The sequence below is a fragment of the Amblyraja radiata genome, chromosome 9 (assembly GCF_010909765.2).
Source record: "Amblyraja radiata isolate CabotCenter1 chromosome 9, sAmbRad1.1.pri, whole genome shotgun sequence".
Classification (NCBI taxonomy): Eukaryota; Metazoa; Chordata; class Chondrichthyes; order Rajiformes; family Rajidae; genus Amblyraja; species Amblyraja radiata.
In genome coordinates this window covers 9,013,483-9,040,486 of record NC_045964.1, presented here as the reverse complement: position 1 = coordinate 9,040,486, position 27,004 = coordinate 9,013,483, and the positions used below count along the sequence as shown (strand labels likewise).

The 27,004-nt window shown below is 42.9% G+C and overlaps 1 protein-coding gene across 1 annotated transcript in view; it reads left to right on the top strand.

Moving 5' to 3' along the window:
- LOC116976742 overlaps nt 1–27,004 on the top strand; it is a 415,857-nt gene that overhangs the window by 76,826 nt on the left and 312,027 nt on the right. Inside the window, exons 10-17 of the mRNA XM_033026631.1 lie at nt 942–2,334; nt 4,615–4,681; nt 4,797–4,871; nt 11,212–11,319; nt 11,703–11,849; nt 14,019–14,135; nt 15,284–15,840; nt 18,203–18,281. Of these exons, the coding sequence (XP_032882522.1) occupies nt 942–2,334; nt 4,615–4,681; nt 4,797–4,871; nt 11,212–11,319; nt 11,703–11,849; nt 14,019–14,135; nt 15,284–15,840; nt 18,203–18,281 (2,543 nt within the window). The remainder of the gene's footprint in view (nt 1–941; nt 2,335–4,614; nt 4,682–4,796; nt 4,872–11,211; nt 11,320–11,702; nt 11,850–14,018; nt 14,136–15,283; nt 15,841–18,202; nt 18,282–27,004) is intronic.

Genomic DNA, 27,004 nt, shown 5'->3' with positions numbered 1-27,004 from the left:
ATCGTATTGAATGGCGGTGCTAGCTCGAAGGGCCGAATGGCCAACTCCTGCACATATTTTTCTATGTTTCTATGTTTCTTCACTGTCTACCACATCACCAATTTTGGTGTCATATACAGAATAACCAATATATCAATTAATATATATGACAAATAACAGGGGACCCAGCACCGATCCGTGCAGCAAACCACTGGTCACAGGATTCCAATCTAGCAACTCCCCTGTAACCCTCTTTCCTTGCACCAAGCCAATTTTGATTCCAATTGGCTAACTCGCCCTGTATCCCAAGTGCCCTAACGTGGATCAGCCTATCATGTGGATCCTTGTCAAAAGCCTTGCTGAAGTGCATGTTGGCCACCTCCTCATCTATCCTCTTGGTCTCCCTTTCAAAAAATCTCAAATCAAATTCATGAGGCACTTCATGAGGCCATGCAATCCTTGCCTCACCAAATGTAGATAGATCTTGTTTTTCATAACTCCCTTCAGTAACTTTGCCATCATTGATTTAGGTTTGTTTCTGTCTTTATTAAATAAAGTCTCATTAGTCACTCTCCAATTTTCCAGTACCTTACCTGTGACGATATATTTAAAAAAAAACTCTGCCTGGACCACACCAATTTCTTATTTCCAACAATGTCCTGGGATGCACTTCGTCGGACCTTGGGGATTTATCCATCTTTATGCGCTTCAACATCACCAGGCCCACCTCTTCTGTAATTTTGTTATGTTCCAGGACATCACTATTCTTTTTCTCCAATTTCTTAGTTGATACAATCCTTTTTCAATCTAGTAACATTTCTGATAGTGTCATGTTCTGTTCATTTGAAAGTGTTATGCAATGCTTCATTAGTTGGATTAGAAGTTATTTGTAAATCATTTTTGTCCATTTTTCATTTTCAGTGTGTATTTTGCTTCAGTCCTTTGTTTTTATTTCTCTGCAGCATCTTGAAATGCCTCCCGAATATTTATTCAACAAATCCATCCAATGTTGCATCATCTGAATACTATGCAGAGCCTTTTAAAATTATTGTCAAGGAAGAGCCTCCAGATGACTATGAATATAACCATGTAGCAAACCCAGTAATCCTTGATTGTGATGGACTAAAATGTAAAGATGAGAAGGAATTTTCAGATTCAGAAGGATGGGATGGTGGAACTAATTGTGATTTACAAAATAAAACTATGAACAAAAGCTCCATCAATGAAGTGGATGCAACTTCATCTGCAGCTGCGAAACAGCCACTAATCAGTCCTATAGGAGTAGCTAAATGCCTCCAGAATATTTATTCAACAAATCCATCCAGTGTTGCATCATCTGAATGCCATGAAGAGCCTTTTAAAATTATTATCAAGGAAGAGCCTCCAGATGACTATGAATATAACCATGCAGCACACCCAGTAATCCTTGATTGTGATGGACTAAAATGTAAAGAAGAGAAGGAATTTTTTAATTCAGAAGGATGGTACCGTGGAACTAATTGTGAGTTACAAAATAAAACTACGAGCATATGCTCCATCAATGAAGTGGATGCAATTTCATCTGCAGTTACCAAACAGCCACTAATCAGTCCTGTAGGAGTATTTAAATGCCTCCCGAATATTTATTCAACAAATCCATCCAGTGTTGCATCATCTGAATACCATGAAGAGCCTTTTAAAATTATTGTCAAGGAAGAGCCTCCAGATGACTACGAAGATAACCATGTAGTAAACCCAGTAATCCTTGATTGTGATGGACTAAAATGTAAAAAAGAGAAGGAATTTTTAGGTACAGAAGGATGGGATGGTGAAACTAATTGTAATTTACAAAATAAAACTCGGATCAACAGTTCCATTAATGAAGTGGATGCAACTTCATCTGCATTTACCAAGCAGCCACTAATCAGTCCTATAGGAGTAGATAAAGCCAAAATGCTGAGTGTGGAAAGTACCAAAGTACCTGCAGTTTATTTTGAGCCGTGCAGTTTTTCAAACGGCACCGTAAAATTATCTGAACTGCCACAACAGCTACTGTCTTCTTGTCAGTGGAAAGGGGGACCAATACCCATAGCTCTCCAGTCCCCCAATTCTTCAAAAAAACCTACCCATTCATCTAGCTCTGCTGAAAATTCTCAAGTGGAGAATGCACATTCAAAATCCGTATGCTCCAGACCCAAAGAAAGTAGCTCTGCATCAGAAAAAAACGTGAATAAAACCAGTACTTCCACAGTTTCAAATAATCCAACTGCTTCACATGGTACGCCCCCTGAGAAAACCTCTGGAGAAGGTTTCAGATTTTGTAAGATGAAATATACAGAAAAGGCATTCAATTCTGGGATCTGGAGAACTCCACAGGTACGTGGTGGCTACAGTGCATACTATCATTTAAAATTTACTGCAGTTACTCATCTGAGCTATTCTGGCCGCACCTCCCAAACCAATTGTCTGTACCACTTAGAAAGACATGGGCAGTAGTATCTGGTGTGATGCTCAAACCCCAAGCACAGCACCTACAATGACATAATGTTGAAGAACTTGTACATGCTGATTAAGTTACAGTCCTATTCCAACCTCATTCTCAATTTGAGCATCTCAGTGAATGGACATGTTTTGAAAGCCTGTAGCTTGACGGGTTTCATGGCGATTGATAGACTGAGCTTGTGGCATTCCAGAGCTCTCCATACATCCCCTGACCATCAACTGGTGTGCGACCAACCAATCATATGTTTATCATTGATTGAAAATTAAAAAAACATACTGTAAGTTTGAAGAAAAAACACAATGCTGCAAAAAATGGCCGCAGGCAACATCTGTGGAGAGAAAAATAGTTAACATTTCAGGCAAAAGACTCCCGATTAGGAGGAGAAACAAGAATCTGTAGATGCTGGAATCTTGGGCAAAACATGAAGTGCTGGAATAACTCAGCGGGTTAGACAGCATATCTGGAGAAAAGGAATAGGTGACGTTTCGTGTTGAGTCCATTCTTCAGACTGAGTCTGGGACAGGGAAAAGAGAGATACAGACGGTGATGTAGAGAGTGATATAGAACAAGTAAATGAAAGATATGCAAAAAAGTAACGATGATTAAAGGAAACAGGCCATTGTTAGCTGTGTGTTAGGTGAAAACGCGTTACACAGGTTTAATCCAGCATCTGCAGTTCCTTACTACACGTGGTTTATCAAGTACTTGGCTCAAGGTCTTGTGCAGAGCAGAAAGGCCTTACACATTAGAACGAGTACAGACAATGTGACCCAACAAGATGACTTTAAAGCTGGTACAACTTAGGTGGGGAAGGGATGGAGAGAAAGGGAATGCAAGGGTTACTTGAATTTATAGAAATCAATTATACCACAGTTGTAAGCTGCCCAAGCAAAATATGAGATGGTGTTCCTACAATTTGCATTTGGCCTCACTCTGACAGAGGAGGACACCTACAACAGAAAGATCACTGTGGGAATAGGAAGGGGAATTAAAGTGATTGGCAACCGGGAGATGAGATGGGTCAGGCCAACTGAGCGAGGTATTCAGCAAAATGATTGCCCAGTCTACATTTGGTATCGCCAATGTACACGAGTCCACACCTTGAACATCGGACACAGTAGATCAAATCAAAATCAGAATCACAGCAGTTTTCTCTTCCTTTGTCCACCTCTTAAGGTCGAGACCTGTCTGAAGAAGGGTCTCGACCCACAACGTCGCCCATTCCTTCTCTCCAGAGATGCTTCCCAAAGATACTAGAGCAAGAGCAAGATGGTCCACTCGGCGAAAAAGCCATAGTAGGTCATGGGTAATTGTTTTCCGCCATCTTGGTGCTGCTCCTCCAATTTGCGGTGGGACTTACTCTGGCCATGGAGGAGGCCCAGGACACAAACGTCTGATTTGGAATGGGAGGGGGAGTTAAAGTGCTGAGTCACTGGGAGATCTAGTTGGTTAATGCAAACTGTGCGGAGGTGTTGGGTGAAGCGATCGACAAGCCAGCACTTGGTCTAACTACGGGACAGACATCTCTAGATCCCAATATTCCCCCAACACAGCGAGGAATGTCGACACCATAGGGCTACCGATTTTTTTTGTCCAGAATTAGTGGAGTTAATAGGTTTAAATTGTTTAGTGACTTTCTCGCAATGCTTGAAGCGCTTGTGTTAAATTCCTTCTGATTTATTAGAGCAACAGCTGAGATGTATCATATGCACCCAAGTGCCTATTGGATTGGTAGACGGATGGACTAATGTGCTAGACAGAAAATGCTGGACTAACTCAACGGGACAAGCAGCACCTCTGGCAGGGAGGAAAACGTTTTAAAAGAAAATTAACTAAATTATGAATTTGGTAGATGAGCTCTATCACACACGCACGTGCGCTAGGCATTACGGAAGTTGGAGTCGTTTTCCCAAAATGGCGGAGGTTCCACTCCGCTGCCTGCTCCACGTCAGTCCATTGGATTTTGCAGGAATGGTCTATCTTCGCCTTCTACGGTCTTTGATGCTTCCTGTCCCGCTGAGTTACTCCAGCTTTTTGTGTCTATCTTCATCTTAATTTCTATTATTTTTTTCAGACGTTTTCATAACTTCTTCCAACATGTAAGTTCTGATATGTTTGCTGTTCATCTCAAAGTGCTTTGATTTGTTTTGCAGGATGCCCTGCAATCCCACCTGGTTGAACATGTGCCAGAAGACCCGAGCAATCCCATTCATCCGTCAGGTAGTAGCTACACAAAGTTTATTTAGTCTCTGCTGAACAGTAAAGCCATCAGTTATACATATCTAAATTTAATGTTTTAGTAATGTTATTTTTCCTTTTCTTTTTACATTTAAAGGGAACTACCAGATGTGCACTTCAGCTTGGTCATCCAACCTGAATCGAAGGAAACAGAATTTTGGTTCGTTACTAGGTAATAAATTGTTTTTGAGTTGAGTTAGATCCAACTGGCTCTTCGAGGTATTGGTATTAGCACTGGCTCTGCTCCCATATTGTCTCCTTAAAGCATATTGGTCCACGGAGTTGTGATGAGGCCCTGGATTGTCAAGCTGGTGCTTATCACTGGATGGTCAAGTTAATGTACAGGGTATCTCTGAAGTGGTAGGGCCTCTGAATGAAAAAAGTAGATCTTCTGTCAATTTCCCATGCAGGGCCACTCAAGAATGATGTGAGGCACAGGCGAATGCAGGCGGCCAGTGGTGTCAGCCACAGATGCACCAAGTAGCTCTACCTCAGGGTGCCTTCTGCTTCAGTGAGTGTTCTTGATCACTCTGAGCTTTGCATCAGATAGCAGAGTATGCCACTAGCGGTACCACTTACCTCTCCGATTGCTGAAAAAGTGCCGTGCAAGCCCTGGCGGGGGCAACAGTGCCCTCCCAAATACTAGGCATTGCCAAATATGATGGCTGGTGCTATGCATTCCACGGCCAGACAGATGCTTATGGCGAGAGCTAGGCTACTGACACATTGCTAGTTTGAATTCATATATGAAGACGTTGGGTTGAGTATCAAAAAAATTCACATCCAATTTTAATGGTAATAGCATTGGTTTATTATTTTCATGTGTACCAAATAAAACCTTTTATTTGTGTACAATGCAGGTAAATCATATCCACAAAAGAGAAAAATAAATGTGAATACAGGACATATAGTGTTACAATAACAGAGAAAGTGTAGATTAAAAGGGCCACCGCAAAATAGATTGGAACACCGGGAATTCATCGCTAGTATATGAAAGATTTGTTCAAGAGTCTAATAATGTCTGGGAAGAAGAGTTCATGAATCTGGTGCTACATGGTTTCAAGCTTTAGTATCTTCTGGCAGAGGGGTGAGGAGAGAATGCCTGCAATGTGACAGGACCTTGATTATGTTGGCTGCTATCCGGCGGTAGCATGAAATGGAATTGATGATGGGGAGTTGGAGGGTTGGGGGCAAGGCTGGTTTGGGTGATGGACTGGGCTGCATTCACAAATCTTGGGGAGGGCAGTTGGCATACCAATCTGTGATGCATCCACATTGGATGCTTTCTATAGTGCATCTATAGAAGTTGGTAAGAGTCATTGAAGACATGCCGAATTTCCTTGGCCTTCTGAGAAAGCGGAGGAATTGGTCTGCTTTATTGGCATTAGCATCAAAGTGATTGGATAAATTTACGATATTTGCACCCAGGAACTTGAAGCTCACAAACATCTTTACTTTAGCATCCTTGATACATACTGGAGCATGTTTTGAAGCCCGCATCCTGAAGTCAGTGAATACCTTTTTCATTTGGCTTGTGTTGAGGCAGAGGATGTTTATCTTAGCACTATGTTATTAAGTTCTGTACCTCCTTCTTGTACTCCATCTCATAGTTTGAGATCCAGCCACTGCAATGATGTCATCTGCGAACTTGTAAATGGAGTTAGAACAATATTTTTCCGCAGAGTCGCGACTCTATATGGCCTCAACTACAACGCTGGCAGTGTGTTCCATCCTCTGTGTTTTAAAAATAAATTACCCAATGTATTATCTTTAAACTATGCCTCTCGCATAAAGCAATGCCCACTAGTATTCTGGGAAAAGGGTTTTGACTGTCTACTCTATGTAAGCCTCTTATGTAATCAGGTCGCCCTGCACCTGTGGTATTCCAGAGAAACAATCCAAGGATGTTCAACCTCTCCTTATAGCTAATAGAAACATAGAAAATAGGTGCAGGATCCTTCGAGCCTGCACCGCCATTCAATATGATCATGGCTGATCATCCAACTCGGTATCCTGTACCTGCCTTCTCTCCATACCCCCTGATCCCTTTAGCCACAAGGTCCTAAAAGATTTCCCCTTTATCCTTAAACTGTGACCCCTTGTTCTGGACGTCCCCAACATCGGGAACAATCTTCCTGCATCTAGCCTGTCCAACCCCTTAAGAATTTTGTAAGTTTCTATAAGATCCCCCCTCAATCTTCTAAATTCTAGCGAGTACAAGCCGAGTCTATCCAGTCTTTCTTCATATGAAAGTCTTGACATCCCAGGAATCAGTCTGGTAAACCTTCTCTGTACTCCCTCTATGGCAAGCATGTCCTTCCTCAGATTAGGAGACCAAAACTGTACGCAATACTCCAGGTGTGGTCTCACCAAGACCCTGTACAACTGCAATAGAACCTCCCTGCTCCTATACTCAAATCCTTTTGCTATGAATGCTAACATACCATTCGCTTTCTTCACTGCCTGCTGCACCTGCATGCCTACTTTCAATGACTGGTGTACCATGACCCCCAGGTCTCGTTGCATCTCCTCTTTTCCTAATCGGCCACCATTCAGATAATAGTCTACTTTCCTGTTTTTGCCAACAAAGTGGATAACCTCACATTTATCCACATTATACTGCATCTGCCATGCATTTGCCCACTCACCCAGCCTATCCAAGTCACCTTGCAGCCTCCTAGCATCCTCCTCACAGCTAACACTGCCCCCCAGCTTCGTGTCATCCGCAAACTCGGAGATGTTGCATTCAATTCCCTCTTCCAAATCATTAATATATATTGTAAATAGCTGGGGTCCCAGCACTGAGTCTTGTGGTACCCCACTAGTCACTGCCTGCAATTCTGAAAAGGACCCGTTTACTCCTACTCTTTGCTTCCTGTCTGCCAGCCAGTTCTCTATCCACATCAATACCGAACCCCCAATACCGTGTGCTTTAAGTTTGTATGCTAATCTCTTATGTGGGACCTTGTTGAAAGCCTTCTGAAAGTCCAGATATAACACATCCACTGGTTCTCCCTTATCCACTCTACTAGTTACAACCTCGAAAAATTCTATAAGATTCATCACAGATGATTTACTTTACATAAATCCATGCTGACTATTCCAATGATTTCACCACTTTCCAAATGTGCTGCAATCCCATCTTTAATAACTGACTCTAGCAGTTTCCCCATGTTAGACTAACTGGTCTGTAATTCCCCGTTTTCTCTATACCTCCCTTTTTTAAAAGTGGGGTTACATTAGCTACCCTCCAATCCACAGGAACTACTCCAGAATCTAAAGAGTTTTGAAAAATGATCACTAATGCATCCACTATTTCTGGGGCTACTTCCTTAAGCACTCTGGGATGCAGCTTATCTTGCCCTAGGGATTTATCGGCCTTTAATCCATTCCATTTACCTAACACCACTTCCCGGCTAACCTGGATTTCACTCAGTTCCTCCATCTCATTTGACCCTCGGTCCCCTGCTATTTCCGGCAGATTATTTATGTCTTCCTTAATGAAGACAGAACCAAAGTAGTTATTCAATTGGTCTGCCATGTCCTTGTTCCCCATGATCAATTCACCTGTTTCTGACTGCAAGGGACCTACATTTGTTTTAATTAATCTTTTTCTCTTCACATATCTATAAAAACTTTTGCAGTCAGTTTTTATGTTCCCTGCCAGTTTTCTTTCATAATCTATTTTTCCTTTCCTAATTAAGCCCTTTGTCCTCCTCTGCTGGACTTTGAATTTCTCCCAGTCCTCTGGTAGGCTGTTTTTTTCTGGCTAATTTGTATGCTTCATCTTTTGTTTCGATAATATCCTTGATTTCCCTTGTTATCCACGGATGTACTATCTTCCCTGATTTATTCTTTTGCCAAACTGGGATGAACAATTGTAGTTCATCCATACAGCCTTTAAATGCCTTCATTTGCATATCCACCGTCAACCCTTTAAGAATCAATTGCCATTCTATCTTGGCCAATTCACGTCTCATACCCTCAAAGTTAACTTTCTTTAAGATCAGAACCCTTGTTTCTAACTTAATTATGTCACTCTCCATCCTAATGAACTCAACCATATTATGGTCACTCTTGCCCAAGGGGCCACGCACAACAAGACTGCTAACTAACTCTTCCTCATTACTCAATACCCAGTCTAGAATAGCCTGCTCTCTCGTTGGTTCCTCTACATGTTGGTTTAGAAAACGATCCCGCATACACTCCAAGAAATCTTCTTCCTCAGCACACCTGCCAATTTGATTCACCCAATCTATATGTAGATTGAAGTCACCCATTATAACTGTTTTACCTTTGTTGCACGCATTTCTAATTTCCTGTTTGATGCCATCCCCAACTCCACTACTACTGTTAGGTGGCCTGTACACAACTCCCACTAGCGTTTTCTGCCCCTTAGTGTTTCGCAGATCTACCCATATCGATTCCACATCCTCCAAGCTAATGTCCTTCCTTTCTATTGCGTTAATCTCCTCTCTAACCAGCAATGCTACCCCACCTCCTTTTCCTTTCTGTCTATCCCTCCTGAATATTGAATATCCCTGGATGTTCAACTTCCAGCCTTGGTCACCCTGGAGCCATGTTTCCGTGATCCCAACTATATCATAGGCATTAATAGCTATCTGCACATTCAACTCATCCACCTTATTACGAATGCTCCTTGCATTGAGACACAAAGCCTTCAGGCTTGTTTTTACAACACTCTTACCCCTTATACAATTATGTTGAAAAGTGGCCCTTTTTGATTTTTGCCCTGGATTTGTCTGCCTGCCATTTTTACTTTTCACATTGCTACCTATTGCTTTTACCCTCTTTTATACCCCTCTGTCTCTGCTCACACATTTAAGAAACCCACCACCTCTTATTCTCTGTTTATTATCTTTTTCTTCTTTCCCCCCTTCATGTTGGGTCTGAGTGCTTCCCTTCTCTGCCTCCTGCCTCACACACTGTCTACTAGCTTTCTCTATTTGAGTCCCTCCTCCCAACCGTTCTAGTTTAAAGTCTCTCCAGTAGCCTTTGCAAATCTCCCCGCCAGGATATTGGTTGCCCCTTGGGTTCATGTGCAACCCGTCCTTTTTGTACAAGTCACACCTTCCCCAAAAGAGGTGCCAATGATCCAGAAACTTGAATCTCTGCCCACTGCACCAGTCCTTCAGCCACGCATTTATCCTCCACCTCGCTCCATTCCTACTCTCACTGTCGCGCGGCACAAGCAGTAATCCTGAGATTGTTACCTTTGCGGTCCTTTTCCTTAACTCTCTTCCTAACTCCCTAAATTCTCCTTTCAGGACCTCTTCTCTTTTTCTACCTATGTCATTGGTACCTATATGTACCTCGGGCTCCTCTCCCTCCCATTTCAGGATATCTTGGACACTTTCAGACACATCCCAAACCCTGGCACCAGTGAGGCAAACTACCATCTGGTTCTCCCGACTGCGTCCACAGAATCTCCTGTCTGACCCCCTAACTATAGAGTCCCCTATTACTACTGCCCTCCTCTTCTTTTCCTTACCCTTCTGAGCAACAGGGCCGGTTTCTGTACCGGAGGCCCTGCCGCTGTCGCTACCCTCAGGTAGGCTGTCCCCTCCCAACAGTACTCAAACAAGTACTTCTTGCCAAGGTGTACAGCCACTGGGGTACTCTCTAGTCCCTGCCTCTGCCCCTTGCCCCTCCTAACCGTGACCCACTTGTCTGTCTCCCGTGGTCTTGGAGTGACCACCTCTCTGTAACTCCTCTCTATGACCTCCTCACTCTCCCTGACCAGACGGAGGTCATCGAGCTGCTGCTCCAGGTTCCTAATACGGTCCCTTAGGAGCCCCATCTCGACGCACCTGGCGCAGATGTGGACGTCTGGAGGGCTATCAGACTCCATGACTTCCCACATCTGTCATCCAGAGCAGTAAACTGCCCTGGCCCTCATTCTCCCCCCTTACCTAGGAAGAAATCAGCAGGGATCTGACTCCCAATCAGCTGCTTCCTCTAGTCCGCTTCTACCAATCAGCGGCTTCCTCAAGCCCACTTGTTTTGAACTGCGAATGGAACGTTACAGATTTGTGTACTCCAACGGTTCCTGGGCCTCTGGAAAGCAAATGTCCTAATCCAGGAGATTCTGGTAAATCTCCTCTGCAAGCCTCCACATCCTTCCTGTAAAGGGGCGACCAGAACTTGCATGCAGTACTCCAAATGCGGTCTAACCAAAGTCTTATAAAGCTGCATCATGACTTCCTGACTTTTGTACTCATTGCCCCAACCAATGAAAGTAACCATATCATATGTGTTTTTACACTCTACTTGCATTGCCACTTTCAGGAGAGTTGTGGATTTGGATCCCAAAACCCCTCTGTACATCCCTCTGTATTCTGTCATGCTGTTAAGGGTCATGCCATTAATTGTTTATTTTCCCCATATTTTTTATCTCCCAAAGTTCAAAAACTCGCAACTGTTTTTAGATTTTCTTTTTCCCTATGTATAATCATCATGCATATTGAGTTGTGTACTTTGTATTTTTTTAGCAGATCCCCAAGAAAGTGAAGAGGAATTTGAACAGCTGGAAGAGCAGTTGCTTGAGGACCTTAGTCATTTAGACCGCAAAGTTATTATGCATCCATTGCTTGAAGGAGGTGAATGTTTGACATTGAATGGGGATTTGTTCCAATGTGCTTGTTCAAGAGTCAAGAGTAATTTATTGTAGTCCCAGATAGATCAAAGGGATTCTTGCTTGCAGCAGCATGACATAATGTGTAAACATAGTATGCTGTAAACAAGATAATAAACGAGAGATTAAAAGTTCAGTATGTATGATATATTTGTTTAAATATTTAAAAAAAAATTAAAAATTGATCAAATTTGAAAGATGCATCAAAGTAGTATGATGAAATTGGACGCTAATTCCTTTCATGTTAGTTTTCCAGTTGTTACATTATAATACGAAGGATGTGAACCATAACCTAGTTGGAGCTATCATTAATAAACCTTTTAATAACTGCATGTATTCTCTCTACAGCTGGTCTTAAGCCAAATTCCTTGCTGTCAACAGTCAACCTGAAACGCTTAGGAGTGGTCATTTCATCTTCATCGGCTTCAATTGTTAGACCTGCTCAAAGAACTTTCTTAGTACTTTCTCCAATCAAACAAGTCCAAGAACCTTTAGGTGAGAAAAGAGCACTTCAGTGGAAAATTCACTCATTCATCTGATCGATTAAGGAAAATTCACTCTTTTGAGCGATTAAGGAAAAATGTCTATTAACATGGATTATGTGACCCATGATTTAAAAAACCCCCATCTAGATCAGTATTTCTGATCTTGATATTTCCAAAATATGGCTATAGAAATTAAGCTTGCATGTCTTCGGAAGATCGTAGTTCTACTTTAGAGATGAGATTAAAAACAATCCTTGTTTCTAAGGCTAAAACATTGATTACGTGACAACAGTTTTAGAATAAACCGTTGACCAAGCCCCTAAAGCGTGGGGGGGGGGTGGTATTGAACGCAAAATCCCATCACTCACCCATATCGCCCAACTGAGCAGGCCCAACTGATGGGTTCCCGCTGTGACAGCACCCTCCCACATTAACACTTCCCCACCCCCTTCCCCGTCACACATTCACCCTCCCTGTCACACACTGCAACCTTCACACTCTTCCCCCCCCCCCTTCACATGCTGCCCCCATGTCACACACTACCCCGTCACGCACTTGTCTCCCCCTCCCCTTCACACACTCCAACCTCTACTCCGTCACACACTCCCCCGCCCGCCCGTCACACACTCCCCCGCCCTTCACACACTGAATGGTTCCCAACTGATGGGTTCCCGTTGTGATACACTCCCTGGTCACACACTCAACCCCCGTCACACACTCAACCCCCGTCACACACTCAACCCCCGTCACACACTCTCCCCATCATACACTCACACCCCCGTCACACACTCCCTGCCCCATGTCACACACTACCTCCTCTCCCCGTCACACACTCCCCCCCCCTCCCAGTCACGCCACTCCACCCCTCCCGCCCGTCACACACCCCCTCCCCCTCCCCCCCAATACTAAAAGTAAATAGCGTGTCTCGGGGGTGGGAGATGATCATGCAGTAAAAGAGAGAGGGGATGCGTGTTATGTGTTTAAATAATTAATACAATTGGATTGTAAGATACCCTAAGACATGCTGGGAGCTAAAGAGGAGCTGTAGGGACAGGTGTTATGTCTCTTGTAGTTGCATGAAGTGTCCAGGGAGAGACATGATTTTTGTATCCTTTTCACCTATATTACCTCCTCCCATAAAATGGCCAAATACCCCCCTCACCTGAATCCACCTTGCTTTTCCAGCTTTCTTTCCCCATCCCTCCCCCCCCCCCCACCCCCACACACACCCTTCCCCCACTCTGTCTGAAGAAGGGTCTGTCCATTCTCCCCACAGATGCTGCCTGACTCACCAAGTTCCTCTAGCACCTTGTTATTTGCTCATAAAATCATAGTGCCTGATCTATTCCATACTGAGGCATTCTTCAATATTTACCAATATCAGGTTGTGCATCATTAAAACTAGCTGGCAGTGTAAAGTTCATATCCTCCCTACATTTCAGTCCCCTTGTTTGGGATCATTGTTCATCAGCCATTCTTATGTACTTTTTCGAAGGCTGGTTAATTTATCTTTATAGAAATATTGAACTGATGCAAAGAAACTTGGAGTGGTGAAACTTGGAATTGGTCGTTTTCTGAGGAGTTGTAAACAGTCAAGGGAGGATCTTCTACACAAGTTGCATAAATATTTTGAAGTGTTCATAAGTTATGGTTCTGATTTTCTCCAGCAGAGTTCACCGGCTTATCTGATCAACAAGAATCAATGCTTTTCAATCTGGCTGTTTATTTACTTTGCCTTCCTTTCTGTTCCCTTTTGTTCTCTATTCTTGCCGACATACCATTTTACTGCAGATTTAGCTGAAAAACTAGAAATCTCAGTCCAGTGATTTACACTCTTTATTTTACTTGCTTTGCTCAGATAAAGGAGTGTAAACTAATTCTTGAAATTCTTGAAAGGAGTGTAAAATAATTGTCTCTACCTACATTTGCAGACTGAATATGCGTTTTATGGAAAAAGAAAGCATGCTCGGCCCTAACCACAATTTTTTAAAACCAGGTTTTAAAATAACTGATAAATGTATTAGCAAAAAATTTTATTTTAAAATGTTACCTTTTTCATCTTCAAACTTTATGTCACTGTTGCTGATGCAATATCTTTAGATTTGAAATTGTTCTGCAATAACGATATAAGTAGAGATGGTCTTTATATGTTTAAAAATAATATTTGAATATTCCACAGAAGAAGTTTCCTTTGTTTCAAGAACAGGAAAAACAAATGATTTCACAAAGTTGAAGGGTTGGAAGCAAAAGCTTGTACAACAATCAGGATCTTCTACTTCCAAGCAGACCGAAACAAGTAAGTTTAAAAATAGGTGCACCCCAGTGACATTGTATAATTGAGTAAAGTTTCTATTCTTAACCCAATGGAGCAGGTCACCCTATCCCAAGGGCTGTTTTTTCTGTTGGTCAATGGTCTCTGAAAATGAATGTGCTCCATGACAACATTTTAGCATTGAGGCACCAAATCTGATAACTATCATTGTGTTCCTCTCAATTCTGCTTTTAAAGGACTTCAGATACTGACTAACCTGTCCCTTTTGCCCCTTTTATTTCTCTCCTCTCCACCCCTCCTCCATGTCAACCTGATGAGGAGAAAAAGGAATTGCTAAATTTACTTATTGGCCCTAAGTCTCTTGTTAGGTTGTGTTGATACATCCTTCGAGCTAAGAACCTGCAGATATATATATATATAAGATAGCATGAAGAACCTAATTGATATTTTAATGGGAATAGGAATTTTTTATTGCCACATGTGACTAAGCACAGTGAGATTCTTTGCTTTCATACACAATGTTTACAAATAGCAGCCACCCACAGCGCTGACAAGGTTACAAAGCAAGTCATGGAAGTCCCACCACCCCGCGTCCTCCTTTGTTCTTCCCCTCCCCCCTCACGGTGGTCCTCCACACGGGTCCTCCATTGATCTTCCCCTCTCCCTCACGGTGGTTCTCTACGCTCTCATCGGCCGCGGGTCAACCCGCGAAGCTTCACCACCGCCGAGGTCCCGTCGTTGCGAGGCCCCACCCCTGTCAGCGCCCCACTTCACGCCTCCAAGGTGCCAACCTGGGCTCCAGCCGCGCGCTCCGTCGGACACTTCGCCCAACCCAGGCTTCTACCCACGAGGCCCTGGCCGAGCCCCAACCTGAGCTTCCACGCGGTGATCCGGGAGGTCGCGGTGCCTCGATAAAGGGTTCCTGCTGCGTTCCCAGTCCACAGCCGCGGCCCGTCGGCAGGCCTTACTGTTTGTCTTCATCCAAAGGCAAAACTTTTCCAGAGCTATTTTGCTGAGTGTGTAGCATTTGGTATGTTAGCAAATTGCACACTTGTCAAAAAATAGATGTGAAGTGGTGAGGGAACTGAGTTTTAATATTATATACTTCAGTTGATGATAATTTGTTTGGATGGTGCACTAAAAAATTAATATTGCTTTGTGATCTGTTCTAGGTGCAAAACCAGAGTACTCCTTAAAAAATAGTTCTGTTTTCTCAAGTGACAAATTGGATGAATACCTGGAAAAGGAAGAGAAAATTATTGAACAGCGTGCTGCTCTGAGCGTGAGCAAAACATCAAAAGTTGTATGTCAAATGTCTTCCAAAAGTTCCAGTTACGTCCACACGTTGGATGGTGTATTAAAATCCCGGTCATCCCAGGCTGACAGCAGAGGGTCCCGTACATCCAGTCGAACTTTGGTTTTTCCTCAACCCATTTCTATTGGCTCTATTTCCAAAGACAGCAAGCAGATTGAGATGACATCGGGACCTGTCTCGGATAGCAAAGATCAGAAGTCCGCAAACAATGCAAAGGTGGCCTCGACACCAACCACATCAGCAGCTAAAACCAGTTTGCGGCCGTCCTTTGCACCCACAAGACTTCCTGGGTTATCCAAAAAGCAGATCGAGTTAATGAATCTGGAGAATGGTGCCCTCTGGGTTGGGAAACCCTGGACTTGCATCACAGAGGAGCGAGCAGATGCATCCCTTGTTCCTCTGGTAACAGCACAGGTACTGGTTTTGTATTACATTGAACATAGCTGAGGAAAGTGTTTTACTAAAGCACTTGAAGGATGCAAACTTCAAGGAAAGTGACTAGATCAATTCAGGATTGTGATACCGCTCTTTTTTCATGATAGAATAGTTTATGTAGTCTTGGGACAAAAAGATAAAATATTTTAACTGAGTTTTACAACAAAACTAATATGAACATGACATGGAAGAGAAAGAGCAAGTCATATATTTCCTTGAGTCGGTTTTGCCATTCAGCAACCTAGTGTCTGATCTAATTTTTGTGGTAGGATGGTTCAGTTGCCTGGGAAAAAATTGCCGCTGAATCTGGAGGTGTGCGTTTTCACACTTCTATACCTTTTGCCTGATAGTAGGGCAGAGAAGAGGGAGTGGCCAGGGTGCGCGATGTCCTTGATTATGTTGCTGGCCTTGCCGAGGCAGCGTGAGGTATAAATGGAGTTAATAGAAGGGAGGTTGGTTTGTGTGATAGTCTGGGCTGCGTCCACAGTTCGCTGCAATTTTTTTGCGACTTTGGATGGAGCTGTTCCTAAACCAAGCTGTGATGTATCCCAATAAAATGCTTTCTATGGTGTACCTGTAGAAGGATGCACATTCTAGGATGTTGACATTGCTGGCAATGCCAGCCGTTATTGTTGTATCACTCGGTGTTCCTGAACATGGGAGCCAGTCGACTACATTGGGACCCGGGATTGCATATTGGCAAGATTACGATTAATTAGATGCATTTTAACAACAATTTTATTTGCCAGGTTTCTGTTATGAAACAATTTTTTTAATCCTAAATTTTATTTCATTACTTTAATTAAAATTTGATTATTGGTATAGTGAGAGTCAAACTCTTGTTTCTTCACCTGAAGACCAAGACTCTGGAAACTGCCAAGAAACCCAACTACAGCTTCTGGTAATTGGTTGTAAAATATATTGATTGTCCTGCGTTTGAGAATGGCATATAAAGGCATTTTTATATGGATTTTAATTGGAAAAATACTTTTGAGCAGTTTTAATGTTGGAAATGGTACAAAAAGTCATTTTTATTTAACTTCTGCAAAATTTACAAACCTCATTGAAATATTGGCCTGATAATCTATTTTGAGTATTCTGAACAAGGGTCAGAGTATGGAAGTCAGATCGACCGATTGACCAAATGGTGGCAGCACAACAACCCCGCTCTCAAAACCAGTAAATCCAAAGAACTGATTGTGGAGTTTGGAAGGGGAAGGATGAGGACCCACAATCCTGTTTATATCGATGGGACGATGGTGGAGAGGGTCAAAAACTACAAATTCCTGGGCATGCAAATTTCCGAAGATCATTCCTGGACCTAGCACGCTGACGCATTTATAAAGAAGGCACATCAGCGCCTCCTGAAAAGATTACTGAGAGTCGGTATGTCAAGGAGGATTTTCTTGAAATTCTGCAGGTGCACAGTAGAGAACATATTGACTGATTGCATCATGGTCTGGTCTGAACATCCAGGAGGGAAAAGGCTGCAAAGACTGTGACCACTGCCCAGTCCATCACCGGCTCTGACTTCCCTACCATCGAAGGGATCGATAGAAGTCGCTGCTTCAAAAAGGCGGCCAACATCATCAAAGACCCACACTCATTTCACCATTGCCATCAGGAAGAAGGTACAGGAGCCTGAAAACTGTAACGGCCAGGTTCAGGAACAGCTTCTTCCCTACAGCCATTAGGCTATTAAACACATCAACAAATAAGATATGAACTATTAACAGTCTTATTATTATTGCCCTATATTTGTTTATTTATTGAGTATGTGCGAATGTGTATGCATACGCACTGAACTTTTTTCTCCCGTAATGTACTATGTATTTGCGCAAAAACGGTACCTTTTATAGCTAGAATTTTATCGCCACCTTACTCACCGTTCTCTGCTCCAAGCGCACCAAGTTTTGTTCCAATCGCTGAAATATTAGAAAAGTTAAAGGTTTCAAAAATCGTGAGATCAGCAGATTGGTCTTCTAGCCTGTTAGTAACCATGAAGATAACACCCGTTCCGGCACCCACGTAGAATAAACCCCTAAAGGTGGGGCTGAGTCCGTGAGTAGCATGCAGTCAGAGAGCTGCGACCACCCCCCTCATCCCCCCCTTCCCCCAACCTCCCCTTGCCCCCCAACCCCCCCCCCCATCCCATTTTAGTGTTAGGCTACATAAATAAGATGTGCGGTTTACAAAAAATGTAATAGGAGATTAATAGAACTAACTTGGGTCAGTAGCAAGACTGAATCTTTTTAATTATACAATTTTTCTCAGATTTAGAAATCTTTGTTAAATAAACTCTTGAGTAGAATTATTTGTGTCCTTTTTGCTTTCTTTACAGGAAAACAGTAAGGGAAATAACAGTGGAACAGTTACAGCATGCAAGTTGAACAGGTGTAGGAACTCTGCTACCATAGAAGGTAAAAATATGTCATGTAAATTAACTTGTCTCAATATTGGTACATATCTTGTACATCATCAGGTTGTTCCATGTCATATGGTACTTACAGGCTTTTCGTGGCACTTACAGGCTTTTCGTATTGGCAAGCAAGCTTAAGCACCCATTTTCTTATATATCAGTAAACTCCCACAAAGTAGAATTTCCACTGCAAATCTGAGCTCCTCCTCTGACCTTGCATCTGCAGGCCATCAATGTAAATGGTGCCAACCTAAGTACGCTGAATTTGACAGATAAATTGCGGGAGGTGCATTGTACTTTAGGCCAATAATCGTACGCTGTTCTCAGACATTATAAGTATGCTACGGAGGCTCTTAAATGAGATGTACCAGTTCCTTCAAATGATTCAGAAGGTGGATGTTAAAGATATTATGGTGTAAATTGGAATGTTACCACTGTAAATGGCCAACCCTCCCTTTCATCCAACACATAATATTTAAAGGGTCATTTATCTGATCAGAATTTGTGGAATTCACAAGTGGTTGGGTTTCAAAGTTAACCATATTTTATGTTCTGTGAGATATAAATTTCTAACTACCGAAAGATGCCTGTTGATGAGAATAGTCATGGATGAACCAGCCACAGTGACTTTGTAGCCAGCATAGTGTACTCTTTAATGTACAGTCAGTTTAGAAGGACAGGCAGTTCCCAGGTATAAATGGTTTCCATTTTTACAGATGTCCGTAAGTCAAATTTTTCTACATCAGAAAATGCGTAAAGATCACTCGCTATTGTAACCATATCTCCACAGTGTTGTCTTGAATGACATCAAAAGCTCCTAATACTGATTGGGGAAAAAAAAAAGAATGAAAGTGCAGAGAGAGGAAACTAGGTCTATCATTCATACCAACCTCTCCCTGCAATGATCAGAGGTAACCAGCTGCTATACAATAACTACTAACACACAGTGCCAAAGAAAACCAAGGTAGCGAGCGTTAATGACTGTTGTCCACCATTACAAAATACGTAGAGGCTGGTCATGGTGCAGATCAACTCCAGCACACCAGACAATTTGATCCACTACAATTCACCTGCTGCTGGAACAGGTGACATCATCTCCCTGGTCTTACTGTCACACCTCAAATATCTGGATATAGGAACACCCATGTCAGATTCCCATTTATTGACTATAGATCTGCCTTGAACAGTATCATCCCAAATAAACTCCTCTCCAAACATCTGGACCTAAATCTCAGGATCTCCCTCCACAACTATATCCTTGACTTCTGACCCATCAGTCTAGAACAACTCCAGATCAGCAAACTCCAATGCGCTATCCCAGAAGATCGGCACACCCCAGTGTGCTCTCCCTTCGTTTATTACCATTACAGACCCTTAGCGCGAAAATACATGGGGTGGGGGGGCAACCCCTACAAGCCAATTATCAATAAGGATTACAAAATATATTAAATGAAAGTTCCATAACCCAATCACAAATCATCACATAACATAGTTTCGATAGAAAGCACTTTGCGGGAAACAATTCTACGAAATAAAGAAACATTATACCAGGTAAAGTAAACAGTTTGGGTAAGGTCCTTGACCAATCACAAGTAACGGCGCGAAGACTATGCAACATAGTCCGCAACATTATTGTAACCCATCATTTCCCAACCAATCGTAAGCATGCAATTGCAACAGGACTAGCTCCTTCTGCAAAACCTCATACATATTAACAATTAAAGGCCATCTGGACATCAACCTTTATTCAACCTCGTCCCAAGCTACAGACACTCTGGAGCCATGATCCTCATGGTCTTTGGAGCTTTTGCAAAAGATGACAAGCAGGTTTTACAGAAGCAGAAATCCTCCATTTTGTCAAGCACCCAAAATGTTTGATATTATCACACTCACACTGGTGCAGCCAAATTGTGCTTTAAGTGCATTTACAAGTTTGCAGATGACACCATCACAGTGGACCTGATTTCAACCAATGACAAGACTGAGTACAGGAAGGAGATAGTTTCTCCCTCAAGGTTAGCAGAACGAAAGAGCTTCTCATCAACTTCAGGAAGTGGAGAGGAGACAATGCCCAGTACTGAGGTTGAGTTGGTCAGGAGCTTCTACCTGCTATTATCAGATTCTTGAACGGTCTTTTTCATACACTTGACCACTGTTACACGTCAATCAAGAATGCATATCGCTCTGTTCCCCGGGCGGGTCTGGGTCTCTCTGATCATTGTCTAGTTCACCTTATTCTGACCTACAGGCAGAAACTAAAATCTGCTAAGCCTGTGCTCAGAACAACAAAAAGGTGGACAAGCATGAGCATTGAGAATCTACAATCATGCTTTGACTGCACAGATTGGAATGTGTTCAGGGAAGTAACCACAAGCCTCAATGAATATACAGACACTGTATCATCATCATGCCAACTTTTGTGAGGACAGTTGCATTCCAACCAGGACCTGGACCTGGTTCACCAACGACAAGCCCTGGTTTACTGCAGGGAGACAGCTCCGACAGTCTAAAGAGGAAGCCTACAGGAGCGGGGATGCAGACCTCTACAGGCAGGCAAAGTACAAGCTGAGAAGAGGAATCGGAGCTGCCAAGGAAAAGTACTCTGAGAAGTTGAGAAGCAAATTCTGAGCCAGTGACTCTTCTTCAGTTTGGAAGGGCTTGCAAGAAATCACCAGCTACATGAGGAAAGCCCCCCACTCTTTGGACAATTGTCAGCTGACCAACGACCTGAATGAGTTGTACTGCAGGTTTAACAAGCAGAAACTTTACCCTGGTCCCCCCACCCCCCCTCCCCAACTACGCAGCCAGACCCTAGTCTGCAAAGACTGGTCCCTTCTACACCCACTCCTCGCCAATCACCACATAACACTCAATTACAGCCTGACTACAAAAGACTGTGGCCTCGTCCACTACCCACCCCCTCCGTGCTGCACAACATCACTTCTCCATTATCATATCCTTATAACTAAAAAAACTCTGATCTGATGTGTGTATGTATATATGTGTAGTTATTTGTTCGTATGTGATCACTTCTTGAAAAAACGGCACTCTAACGGTAAAATTTTTACATATTCTATTAGAGAGTTATCCCGTGAAGTCAAAATTCACCTTATCTGAAAAATTCATGCATTATTTCTCGAGTCATTAATCAAAATGTTCAAAAACCTGAAGAGACGGAATAAAATAACTGCTTTTTACCTGTGCTTACAGCTGTGACGTCACAATTGGATTGTAGCCCTGCTCGCAACATTGTTGCTATCCAAGTGCATTGAGTCCTGCTAGCCCTAGCAAGTGCCAATGCATTTTTTCTAAAGTCACAGTACACTAGCTAGCAAGTGGAAATGCATTTTTTTAAAAGTAAAAAATGAGGGAGGGTGCATAAGGCGAAATGAGCAGTCCCTGTGCAGTTGTCATCTATGGGTGAGTAGTGGAATATTACTTTGGAGAACGGGTTGCGTTGGGGGACCAGGCCTCCTGTGAGGGCTATGGGTGAGTGGTGGAATATTGCGTTGGGGAACGGGTTGCGTTGGGGACGACCCAATGGGTCCCACTTGATCTAGTAACTATTAGAAGTCTGATCTTGGATGTGTATTTATTTGTGTGTTTGTGTATAATCACAACTTCTCAAAAAAACGACACAGTAATGGTGACATTTTATTTATTCCGGTAGAGATTTTTCCAGAGGGGTCCGAAATCGCCTTATCTGAAAATTTCATGCTTTATTTCTCGAGTTATTACTGAAAATGTTTAAAAATCTGACAAAACTGAAATAAAAATGACTGTCTTTCGCTGAAGATGTCACAATGGGTCTGCTTGCCCATTCCTCACAGTATCCGACTTTGATACAAAGTTGCAAGACAGGAACACTGGCAGGAACACTGAACTTTTTAGCCCAATGTCATCTCACAACAAGTGCGCCCGACATTTGCTACAATGTTGCCATCATAGCTCCTGGCAGGACAGGAGAGGGAGGGTCAATTGGTATTGCAATTGGGGATTGGGATTTTTTTTAACTCCAGTGCTGGGGGAGGCTCACGAGCTATGATATTTGCTGAGGAGTGTTCGAATCTTACCTTCGTCAACGGGTTGAGTTAGAGGACCACGCCTCCTGTGGGGGCTACGGGTAGGGAGCTGACCCAACGGGTCTGCACTTGGTCTAGATCAATAAAATAGAGGGGATGGAGAGGCTGTTCAGAAGAAAAGCCGGAAATCTCCAAATTACCTCTGGAAAGCGACTCTGGACTGTCAAAGCTGCCACAGCCAGACAAAGAAGCAGCTTTTTTCCATGAGTAGTAGCTCTATTCAATAATCAAAAATCTGTAGCCTCCTTTTGCTCTGGTATTTTATTTTATTCACATGTTTAATTGATAATGTTTTACTATTATTGGATACTTGGCCAATAAACTTATTCATTCATAGGTTAGGAATGAATTTCCTGATCTTACAATCTACCCTGTTGCCATCCTTGCACATTTTTATCTGCACTTTCTCTTTACCTATAATATTACATTGTACACTCTGTTTATTTTCTCTTTTGCACTACCTGATGAACTCGCGTATGCTATAATTCACCAGGTGAGCATGCAAAACACAAACTTTCACTGTATTTTGGTACATGTGACATAAAATAAACTAATAATATGTTTATATTTTGGACTTTATAATTTAATGCTTTAATGAGAGTTTGTTCAAATGTTGAGATATCTATGTTAGTTGTCCATAACTTGGGGGATGGCCTGTAATGGGAACATTATCACATGCAAAAGACTTTGTGTTATAACTTTGTGACACTGGAGCTAACAGTCCAAATATTGTAGATATTCTGACCATTTTGCACATACCTGAATTATTCCGCTTTTCCGAGAAGTTGATGTTGTTGTGTCAAAGGCAGGCTTTTGCTTGCCAGCTACTGTTGAGCCTAAGTGAAATGTGCTTACCTCTTTTTCATGCACTGTACATTTGGTAGGTGTTGATAACGTTTCTTTTGGTGCATTTGGTGGTGTTTCAGTCAGCTGGATTCCAGGAGATTAGGAGGTGGTTGGAACAGACATATTGCAACCCGAGTATTTGCCACTTCGCCCTTTTTCACTGGACTGGGAAATCTTTACCACGGAGCTAGAAATCAGCACTGTTCCAGGTGATCTCGATTATTTCCATAATTTGACCCAATTTTAACAAGGAAATTGCCAATTCTTATTTTACCCCAAAGGTCTCTTGTTGGCAATATATCGAGCAAGAACTCCAAGAATGTTGGAACGTTCTGATTCCCAGTTACAATATGAAATAATTTCAATCAGTTTGGGTGTATTCTTTCTCTCCACTGATGTTTGTGCGTTTCTGACTGAAGACTAGTACTCTCTTCTTGTGGACACAGTGAAACGGCGAATCTGTCTTCTCTTTTTGTTTCCGTTTGCTTGTCTGTGCAGCATTTGGTGACATTGAATTGCTCTTGAAACCGTCCAATTTCTCAGAGTCCATTGCTAGACAAGACAAAAAACAATTTTGAGAATTTGTTCAAAGTTCAGGTCGTTCATAGAACATAGAGAACATATAAATATAGGTGAAGGAGTAGGCCATTCGGTCCTTCGAGCCAGCACCGCCATTTAATATGATCATGACTGATCATCTAAAATCAGTACTCTGTTCCTGCTTTTCCCCCACATCCCTTGATTCCTTTAGGCCCAAGAGCTAGATATAACTCCCTCTAGAAAACAACCAATGAATTGGCTTTCCCTCTGGTCCTCTTCACTGGCTCCTGCCCCCCTCCCCTGTAATAACCCCCTCTCCCTCATGGCTCTCCCCCCGTCTTTGCTCCGAGCTCTCCCCCAACCACATCCACATCCCACCCCCCAGCAACCTCGAGATCCTGGGGAGGTGAGGAGAGAGTGTGGGGGAGGAGAGGGCACAGAGGAAGAGGAGGTGAGTAGGGAAGGGAGAGGAGTAATGGAGGGAGGGAGGGTGGGAATGACGAAGGGTAGGGAAAAGGTTCAAAGGTTATTTTATTGGTCACATACACCTAGGTGTAGTGAAATGCTTCTTGCCAATGCAGCACATAAAGAAAGAATACAGACAACAGTAATAAGAGATTTAAACATAAAAAACATCCCCCCACAATGGTTCCCATTATGAGGGAAGGCACAATGTCCAGTCCCTATCCCATGTCCACCCTTAGTCGGGCCTATTGAGGCCTCCACAGTCGCCTTTACGGAGGCCCGATGTTCCAGGCCGTTCTCGCTGGGTGATGGTGCTCTGGCGTCGGGAGAATCCTCTCAGCAGCATGGGAACCCTGGAACGGCTGCTTCCCTTACCGGAGACCGCGGCTTCCGAAGCCAACAAGGCCGTGCCGGAAGGAGCTCCTGTTTAAGGTCAGCGCCGCCGCTCGCGGCTGGCCGCTCCAAAGTCCCGCAGCTCCGCGATGTTTCATTGGCGGTCTTCAGCTCACCGGAGCTCTTGCGCGGCGACCCGGGCAAGGCATCGCCCGCTCCGCAATAGCGCTTCAGCGCTGTGCCACCACCGCCGAAGCCGATGTACTGGGCGGTCCCCTCAGGAAACGCCGCTCCAGGCCCGCTAGTAGGCCGTGAGGATGTGTCGGAAGTGCAGCCCGGAGAAAAGCTGCCTCTCCGACCAGGTAGGGACCCTGAAAAGTAGTTTCCCCCTTCCTCCCCCCCCCTACCCCCCACATAAAAAAGACTAGAACTCCAAAAACAAAACACTAAAACGCACTAAAATTAAAAAAAGAGTGAAAAACGAACAGCTGCAGGCTGGGCAGCCATACCACACAGGACGGCGCCCCCTATCAGTCGGGATCGAACAGGAGAGGTGAGGGAGGGATTGGGGGAGGGTAGGAGAGGAGAAAGAAGAGGAAGGTGGGGGAGGATGGGGAATAGGGGTAGAAGAGGAGGTGTGAGTGGGGAGGTAGGTAGTGGGCAATAGAGGGAGAGCAGGGCAATGGGAAAGTGAGGAGGGATGGTGGGGGAATTATGGGAAGTGGTGGATAGAACGATAGGAAGGGGCGAGGAGTTATGGAAGGAGGGATGGAGTGCCTGAGGGTAGGGGAAAGGAGAGGGAGAGGGGTGAGGGAGGGATTGGGAGAGGGGAGAAAGGGGAAAGAAGAGGGAGGGTGAAGAAGAGGATGAGAGTGTTAGGGATGAGGGGAAATGAGCTGCGCCTGTGCAGTTGGCTATGGGTGAGTGGTGAAATATTACGTTGGGGGATCAAGCCTCCTGTGTGACAGGGACCCAACGGGTTCCACTTAGTCTACTGGCAATTCCAATTGCAGAGTACACAAGTTGCCAAATTTAGTGGATACAGTTCCGGAATATTTTGGGGCTCGCTTCACCAAAGAGGGGAACTGACATTGTATTTAAGGATGCATTGAATAAAATATTGGATTAGATCAATAATCGTTATTTACAATCCTCCCTGGCTGGGGAATTAAATATCTGCTGATGTACTTTTGACTAAAAAAGAAAATAACTGGGTAACTTCAGTGGTGATAAAAACAATGAAACCAATTCTGAAAATGATATAAAATAGAACAACAGGAAATAATGGACAAGGATAGCCGTCTTAGATTTATTAAGAGAAATGTGTGTCAAAATGATTGAAACTCGCGTCAAGAGGTTTTAACAAAGTTTTTTTTTAAATGTATTTTATTCGAAGCAATTGTACAAGAATAAAACAATTATAACAATCGGCATAACAATTATACAATTTTCGTACAGCTTCATTTTTAACATTTTATAAACTGATAAATGAATCGGGGGGGGGGGGAAGTAAAAAATGAAGAAAAAGAAGAAAGATACAAAAAAGAGAGAAGAAAAGACCCCTGAACTGCCAAAGAAGTGAGAGAAAAAAAAAGAGAAAAGAAAAAAACGGAGATATGTCCCACTATCCTTCCCTTCGCCCCCCCCCACCTGCTCACCAAGCATCGGTTTTAAATTTGTGTTCAACCATTCTATTGTTGAAGAAATTCAGTGAAAGGAGACCATGTTTTGAAAAATTGGTCTGATTTATCAGCCAAAACAAGCCTTATTTTTTTCTAAATGTAGTGTCTCGGTCATTTCTGTGATCCACATCTTCATTATGGGAACTGTTATCTTTTTCCAGAATTTAAGTCTAAGTTTTTTCGCAGTTATTAAGCCGTAGTCAAGGAACGTCTTTGGAATGTCGTTAACTTAGAGCAGCCCTCTGACATTCCTAAAATTATTAATTTTGCATCTGAATCCAGTTGAATTTTAAATGTTTTAGTGATGGTATTGAATATTCCCATCCAGAAATTTTGTGTTTTTATACAGGATACAAAGGAATGGGTTAAGGTAGCTTCTTGGAGGTGACATTTATCACAGATAGGGGAGACAGTTGGAAAAATCTTATTCAATTTGGTCTTTGAGTAGTATAACCTATGCAATATTAATGTATACAGTAATGTATGTATAGTAGGCTTTCCTCCCATATATCTTTTGAAATAGGTAAACCCAACTCGTCTTCCCATGCTCGCCTATAAATCTCAGCAGGTGGGGTATCAATTTTTAAGAGAGTGTTATAAATGTAAGATATCGGCTTACTTGTATCGGCATGTCTATTCAAACAATTGTCAAATATATCTGGACCCATAAAAGGACAATCTTGTGTGTATGTTTTCACATAATTTTGGATTTGAAGGTATCTAAAAAAATTGTTTGCATTCAAGTGGTATTTCTTCTGTAGTTCTTGAAAAGAAAA